The sequence below is a fragment of the Dipteris shenzhenensis genome, chromosome 22 (genome assembly GCF_047967505.1).
Source record: "Dipteris shenzhenensis isolate YYH24624 ecotype China chromosome 22, Dip_SZ_1.0, whole genome shotgun sequence".
Classification (NCBI taxonomy): Eukaryota; Viridiplantae; Streptophyta; class Polypodiopsida; order Gleicheniales; family Dipteridaceae; genus Dipteris; species Dipteris shenzhenensis.
Window position 1 is genome coordinate 12,016,478 of NC_141617.1, and position 8,365 is coordinate 12,024,842.

Here is an 8,365-nt window from a genome sequence, read left to right on the forward strand (position 1 = left end):
CATAAAGTAGTGCAAAAGTATCTGTAAAAATGAATTTGTATATTGACAAGTCCAAAATTGATGACATAAGTGTTTTTCCTTCATTTGAGCTTCCTAGTTGTTGCAAGCTCGCCCCTTCTTGCTCCTTTCTTGAAGGGGGCTGGTTCCTTCCTTTAGGCTCCTTTTCCTTACAGTCAGGCTCAAGCTTGGCCTTCTTCAATTTGAGCTCCTTGTCTTTTGCATTTTGTGCCCAAATGGCAAATTGAGCTACAACATCTCTCAGGGGATTCACCTTAAAAAAAATTAGTGTACCACGTGCATTCAAAAGGAGGGGTATTTTAAATCAACTTTTTTGAAAAAATTTAAAAGGATTACAATAACAAAAGGGGTTTTTAAATATAACTTTGGGAAAAAACCACCTAGTTCATAAGTAAAGAGGGGTGTTTTTATTTGGGGGAAAATTTTAGTTGAGGGGTTTTTTTAATACTTCTTGAATGCACATGCTACATACAACTTCTTAGTAGTGAACCCCCCAAGTAGCATCTACTTTGTTATCATAGCTAGCAATAGCAGTCATGCACATTTGATTTTTCCATGACCTGGGCAATGGTAAATGACATTTTCTACATAGCGATCTTGTATGCACAAACACCCAAAAGCAAAAAACATGCACAGGTGGTAGCATGCAGGCCATCGGATCATGCAGTCATCTATGATGGGGGTATGATAGGCATCCGATTTAACTATTATGGCTATCAATACCACAGTCTTGCTCTGTACATGATGAAGTTGCTTCTTTATTCCTTCCTCCCTCATCCTAAGGCTATGTATGTTCTCCTTCATCTCCTCCATTCTTTGCTCACTCTATGCAACAGCTTCATCTGAATCCCTCAGCATTTGTTGAAGCTGCTTAAATTGCTCAAAAACATCAGCATGGGCCGTTTCCAAAACTTCCACTCTAGTTTGAAAATCTCTCAGTATGACGGACTACTTTTCAAAACTATCAAAAGCCATGGCAAGCTCATCATGCACAACCCTATCATAATCTTGCTACAGGGTCTTGTAGCTTACTCATTGAACTTCCAACAGTGTTTTGAAAAAACAACCCTCACCATGGCTGTTGCAACTTGCTCCACTGTGGATGCTCTCTGCATCCTTCCTAGCCTAGAGAGCTGCCTCATTGTCTTCTCCACCCCGGCTACTCTTTGCCCTAGCCTTCCTGGCCTTGAAGCTCTCTCGTAGTTCATGCATCATCTTTCTAGTTTCTACATTCTCCCTTTTTAGCTTCTCCATCATCTGGTCTTTTTCAATGTTACATGTGTTCTACATGTTGCATAGCCATTTGTAAAGACCCTCCCTTTTGGCTCTTTGATCTTCAAGCTCCTTTTGCATCATTACTAGCTCCTTATTGGTGATTTCCCCATCATTTCTCACTTCTTCAAGCCTATCTCGAAGCTCCTTGATGTGCTTCTTTGCTTCTTCTCTTCTATGTGTTCCCATGTCAACCATTTTTATAGCAGCCTTAACTTGCTCTTGTGCTTGCAAGGCCCTCACTTGTGCCTCCTCTACCTTAGCTTCTACACCCTCCCTGAGAATTTTCTTAAGTTGTGCTACCTTTATTGCATCGGTGGCTTTCTCTTGTAGAAAAGTCACCTTTTGAGACATCTTCTTATTGTATTGCTCAAAAATCCCTTTGAGGGTAGATGCCATTAGGTGCATTGCAACTCTAGTGGATTGAGATGACAATTGTGATTTGTGATCCACGTAATTCTTCAAGTTGGTTATCACACTCTTGGAGATCTGCCTTGAGAAAGATACATCACGTCCTTTCAGTTGCTTTACTACTGCTTGAGCCTGCCAGAACTTCACGGTTCCTCTCGAATCAAGAAAGAAGTGAATTGTCTTCTTCAACACATCTTGGAGGTTTGTTGGCAAGCTAGAAAGCTTGACTCCAAATGTTCTTTTATAAAGAAGTGTATGTGGTAAAATATGTAGCATGCCATATGCAATGTCTATTTTCTCATGTATTACCATATCTATTATAGTAATAAATAATTGTGCATTTGATATTCCGTACACATATTTAGATTCCTAGCGTATAAAATTTGCAAGCTCATCAAGGAAAACATACACATGCGACACAACGGGCTAGAGTATGAACGAGCTAATCAAGGCCACATAAGCAAGCCACCTAACTAGTTCAAGTCAAATATTATCTCTTACATTACATTGTGTGTATATGTGTGTGCGCGCGCGTGCATGCAAATCTCCCAACTAACACACAAATATTTTTCAAAATAGTGTTAATTAATTAGTACATATAAAGATTAATATCACTTGTATAATTATTGCAAGTTTCATTTTGGAAGCCCAACCCAAAAATTAATAATTTTTTCTTTTTAATTGGGAACTATATATAATGTAGCCTTAATAATTCAAACTCTAAGAGCCTTGTATCTAAATTAAGAAATCCATTGTATGGACCTAAGCAGCTTCTTAGACTTTTTCATGAGGATGCAATACTTGATTCATGTATAAAGCATAATGTAGAACAGTTATGTGAAAATAAGTTTATCGTTTTCTTTTTCTACTCATAGCCATGTGAGCACTGTGACTAGGTAGTGTGAGTATATTGCTTACATACTAACGACCCACATTCCATAAGTGTAGGCTCTCCAAGAAAAGACAAGCATATCTACCCTTCGTCGATAGGACCTCGAGGGCAACCATAGGCTCTTGCCAAAACCACGATAGACCATGCCCAAACCAAAGCAAAGAGTGTTACTAAGTCCATAACACGTGTATACATTGGAGAGCCAATGCCCAAACCAAAGCACAAAAAGTGCAATAAGTTCTCGTAAAAAGTGCAATGGGATCTGTCCTATGGATGCAAACGTACTACACAAGGCAAGGGTCAAGAATGAAGAACCTTGCTTATCGTGCCTATCGCATTTTAATCGTATCCGATTTCAATCCTAACAGATGCCTATAAGTTATAACTTAGATAGAGCCCAATGAACTTATCGGGCTGCTATCCGAAGTACGAATGTGCGTCACCAAACTGGAATGAAGTTTTCTTGAGCTAGCAAGAGAGATTAGAATCTAGCTCTCAGCTCGAGTTTGGTCAAAGGCAGTATCTACAGGTCCATGGATTATGGAGATCGAGTTTCTTTGATGGAATGGGAATGTAACTCGCAGATCGATACGTGCACACGCCTCCAGAAAAGGTTTTTCGTGAACACGAGTGGCATTTGATCCGTAACCCGTTCCAGCCTGCTCCTTCATATGTCAAGACGACATCAGCTGGAAAGTTTCGTGATAACGCTGTAACGTTTTTTAAACCCACACTTTGAAAATTGGCACCAAAATGCGGACAACGTTGCACGGTTCTCTCTCTCTCTCTCTCTTTCCTAAGCTAAGTCATGCTGAAAAGCGGATCTGCATTATCGCGACTTACAGGCAGCGAGGCACAATAATTTTAAACCCACACTTTGAAAAGCGGATCTGCATTATCGCGACTTACAGGCAGCGAGGCACAATAACGTTTTTTAAACCCACACTTTGAAAATAGGCACCAAAATGCCGACAACGTCGCACGGTTCTCTATCTCTCGCTTTCCTAAGCTAAGTCATGCTGAAAAGCGGATCTCCATTATCGCGACTTACAGGCAGCGACGCACAATAGTTTTTCAGGTTTTTGTCTGTCTATGGCATGCGCTTCGATGTAGGTCCGTAGAAGAACGACAGCCGTGCTCTCAGCGTCAGGTTGCTTTAGCCTTTCCACATAGCTCTTTGGAATTTCAAACGCGGATGTAGCCGTGGATGCTAACATGAGCACATGGAAATAAGTTTTGTAAAGACGTTTATTCTCTTATAAGAATCGGCGAAACTGTCTTGCGGTCCATGCGTCAATGCAATAGTGGACATGGATGATGGTCCTATGGAGCTCGTTACAGCTAATACCATTGGCCTTTTTGTGGAAATCAGAGTTGTGCTCATAGGTAGAATAATTCGTATGTTGTATTAAATGAATCGATTACATGTATAGGTGATTGAGGTGACGGTTACCAAGAGGCGTAACCTCTCAGATCTTCTGAGTGTGTGTGAATGGTGTCAATGCAAGACTTCGATGAGTCTTACATTCCAACGCTCCCCCTTAACATGAAGGTCTTGCAGAGTAATAACTGTTGGGTGTTATTCAGAAACGAATCATAAGGCAATACAAGTTCAAGAAATGAAGCTGAATTCTTCCGTTTTTCAATATCGAGGCTAGTGGATGGTGGTCTATGACATGCTCCCCGACGACATGTCTATGGTTTTGAGGCCCTCCAGGTCTGCTGCGGTCAGGGAGTGCATCCCAGGCTGGAAATCAGAGACGGTAGAGCCTCTATTCCAGACATGATTGAGTACCGTTTGGTTAGGCTGGAGCTTAAGGGAAACGAACATTTTAATGGTGGTGCCGGAGATCTGCACCTGCATGTCAAGAACGTCAAGGTCGATGGGGGTACAACTGAGGGCAGAGCCGCTTTTGGTGGCGGCGGTGACATTATAGGTGAGGATGGTGCTACCGTTGGAGGCCTGGAAGGCGATGAAGGCCTGGGTGCCAACCATGGCGGGGGAGGGGCCAAGGTTGATGCCCCAGCCAACCCAACCGGAGGAAGAAGGGGCGGAGCCATTGAAGAGGAGGTCCAAGGTAGAGTTGGAGGGGAAGAAGGACCAAGCGATGGATGCTTGTTGGACATTGAGGGAGGCACAGGTGGAGAAGAGTTTATCTTGGGAAAGGAAGGAGAAGGAGGTGGAGCAGGATTGAGCGAGGGAGGGGGAGGAGAAGGAGAGGAGGAGGGAGGAGGTGGTGAGGAGGAGGAAGGTGGTGGAGAAGAAAGCCATAGCTGCTATTGCAGTTGCTTCTTCTTCTACAACGATGAAGAAGACGAAGAAGAGGAAGAAGAGCTGTGTGTGTATTGTTGTGATACCCCTCTCTTATATGGGTTTTCGGTTTGATCATTTTTGGTTGGAATTCATTTTCAGCCTTCCGATCAAACAAATTTCTAATGGAGAAGTCCCATCTTAAGTCTCTTCCAAGTCTCGAGAGTAGCCATCACATCTAGAAGATGGACCAGTCATCGGAAGCTGAGTTGTAACCTAGGAAATGCTTTAACCATCGCTATCCTTGTGGTCCCCAGGACCTTGACTTTCGGGTAATGCCAAGGAGAGGCACTTCCCCCATGGCTTCTGGGAAATGCTCCAACCATCGTTATCCTTGTGGTCCCCAAGACCTTGACTTTCGAGTAATATCGAGGGAAGGAACTTCCCTCATGTTGTAAAGGTCCATGGCCCAACCAGATTATTAGAGGGAATCTACCCTCTCCTAATTTGACCTACAACTATCACTATGAACTCTACCACCATTACAAGTCTGTCACGTGTCATGCAATAGAAACCCTCCTGTCGGCCCTCCATGCGAGGAATAAGGATTTTGAGCTGGAAAGTGCTCAAAATCTGACTCGCAACCGTCAGCCGCTTGTTGAATTCCACCCCACCTGAAATCCCCTCCCTAGGCCCATTCCCCTGAAATCCCCTCCCTAGGCCCATTCCCCACCACTACATCACCTTGGTTCACCTCTCAGGGGGTTCACTATGTATAAACCCTCTATATCATGTGCGTTCAAGGTATATTTCTAAAATCCCTTATCTATAAAATTTTCGTTAATAAAATGTACCCTTTTTCTATACAAATTTGTAAATTTTTTTGAAAATTGTTTTAAATACTCCCTTATGTAAATTAACTTTTGTTAAATTTAGATATTAAAAACATCCTTCTATTGAACTCACGTGATAGGGTTACATATAATGAGTGACCCCCCCGAGGTTCACCTTTGGTTACCTTTTTCCTCACCTCACATCTTCACCTTATCTCCACTCACCCCATCTCTTTAGCACACCTCTACTCTCGGAATTCTGTACTTCTTAACTCATACCTTCACATGCACCTTTCTCTTGCAGTGTGTCCCAACCCTCTCTCTTCTCTTGATTCTCTCCCCCCTCTCACAGTAGCCCTCCCATCCTCCACAACTTGGTCACAGCCCTCCAATATGCATGATCCAATGTTGCATCTGGCACCTACTAGACTTCAAAGATCCACAACACTTGTTTAGCTAGTCAAATGCCACAGGATTTCACTTGTTGGCAACTTGTCTGTAGCGTTCGTAAGTACTTGTTGTGAAATTTTAATGTAAGTTACCACAATCATATCTCTCTATTCATCCCCATCTTATAGCCATGTTCATGTGACTCTTATCTCCATATCCACAATTTTCTTGATCCTAGGTATTAAATCTAATGTTGCAAGGGTCTACAATGGGCTCCTAATGTAATCCTAATTCCCCATTGTGCAGCACCGTTATAGTGTCAAGCTATAACATAGGGACTTGTCGCATTAAACTCTAGTGCTCCCACAAGGGGCACCAAGCCTATCATTGCAAGAATGCATCCCTACTATATCATAAGGCAACAAGGAGGGAGCCCTATGCCTAATGTGAGTGAGGACAAAAAGGCTAACGATAGATCAAAGGGGACCCCACTGGTCTTGAAAAGGATGCCGTAAAAACCAAGCCTGAGTTTTCGAAACTATAAAAAATGCTTTGTAGAATACTAGCTCATCATGGAGGGCAGAATTCACAAAACTGGAGAAGAGTTTGAGAGGGCTTTTTGTGCAAAACTAAAGCTTGTATACAAAGGTAGATTCAGCACAAAGCATAGGTGAAATAGTGCTCCATTTTGTTTGGGAGAGCTGTGCATTCTTCGACTATCTTTTTCTTGATTTCTCCTTGCTCCAGCATGCATTGGCCTTCAAAATTCACCAGCAATAAGCTCTAGACATAGACTAACTTGTGCTAGAAGAATTTGCAGATAGGTAATCACACAAGTGGAATTATGCAATTTGTCATCGACTTTTGTCTGGATCAGCACAGGTGACTACTATTATATCTGGAGGAATGCTCTGAGCCAAAGGTGCTTCCCATAGGGTAGAGTCTTTAGCTAGGAGGGCTTGGCAAAAGATGCAAGGGATGGGGAGAATAGAGCTAAGCCATTTATAAGGAGGAAGGAAGAATAAAGCTTCAAAAGGAGGTGATGAGGTGGCACTACCAAAGTGAGTTCTCCAAAGCCTACCAGCTCTGATACCAAATGTAGAAGAGTGTGGGATAGAATAGATGCATCATGGCACAAAGAAAGAGAGTTCAAGTGAGGAAAAATCCATGTATTAGAATGAAGGAATGTCCTCCATTATATAGAGTGAGAGGATGGTGTAGGCACCTCCCCTATATCAGTGGGGCAATCAGCCCCTACATCAGTGGGATTGGCCTAAATCAAAGGAACCTCCCATGTGGGGGCCTTTGTGCTTACATCATCACTTAGGTCACACACTAGACACCTCATAGCACTAGGTGTGCTTCTACAACACACACACACATGCACACAGATGTGACTCCCCTAGATGCACACATGCACCTTAGAGAAAGCCCTTGACCATACTTATCCCAACAAAAACCATGGTATTTATTCTTTGCTAAATTTTTGCTTTAAAACTCCTTAAGAGCAAAAAACTCTATGAAAACTCCACTAAGCACTTTATTCAAAATCCCTATGAAAAGACATATCAACCATAAATTCTAAGCAATGATACTTATGAAAAGACATATAAAATGTATAATTTATACAGTTGAAAAACTTATCATGTTTTTTAATAAATAACGATGCTTTTACCATATGTACCTGAGGGAAATGATAGCACTATTTCCTTACAAAGTAATCACCCTACGTTTTCTAGTACACAAAAGCTGATAGGCAAAGGATTCCCGAGTCACAATCATTAAAACCACAATGTTCTATATGGGTTCCCTACCAAATGTTTATGTTTCACACCATGCTTTTAGTATTTCCTTGTATAAGGTATAAATCATAAGAAAATCTCACCATGCTACAAGAGCAAATACTAAGCGGAACTAACCTCACTTCCTAGTGCAACTTATGATACTATAATTAGAAAAAAAGATGGGTAGCACATGGTGACCCCATTATTGTAATGTAAAATTAAAATATAACCACCATCACACTCTTATTTATTATTGTATCTCTCTCTCTCTCTCTCTCTCTCTCCCCCCCACCCCCTCGTTGATTATAATGTTTTAAAATTTTGAATTCGATGTGTACTACTTTAAACCATAATGACTTTATGGAGGGGAGGAGGGTCGCATATGTTTACTTATGCAAGAACCTATTTGAAAATTTGATTTCCTTCTTTAATGATTTAAAAAATCCATAAGTTAGGGGTGAGGTTAGGGCTAGGGGGTTGTTGATGTTGACTTAAGAAAGCACTTGTTCACCAA

General features: G+C 41.7%; 1 protein-coding gene across 1 annotated transcript; it reads right to left on the minus strand.

Moving 5' to 3' along the window:
* Positions 1-4,262: 4,262 nt before the first annotated feature.
* LOC147887740 (cytochrome b561 and DOMON domain-containing protein At3g59070-like) lies at positions 4,263-4,589 on the minus strand. Its single transcript, XM_087393209.1, has one exon. It carries the CDS (start codon positions 4,587-4,589, stop codon positions 4,263-4,265), a length of 327 nt encoding a protein of 108 aa, XP_087249335.1.
* Positions 4,590-8,365: the final 3,776 nt, after the last annotated feature.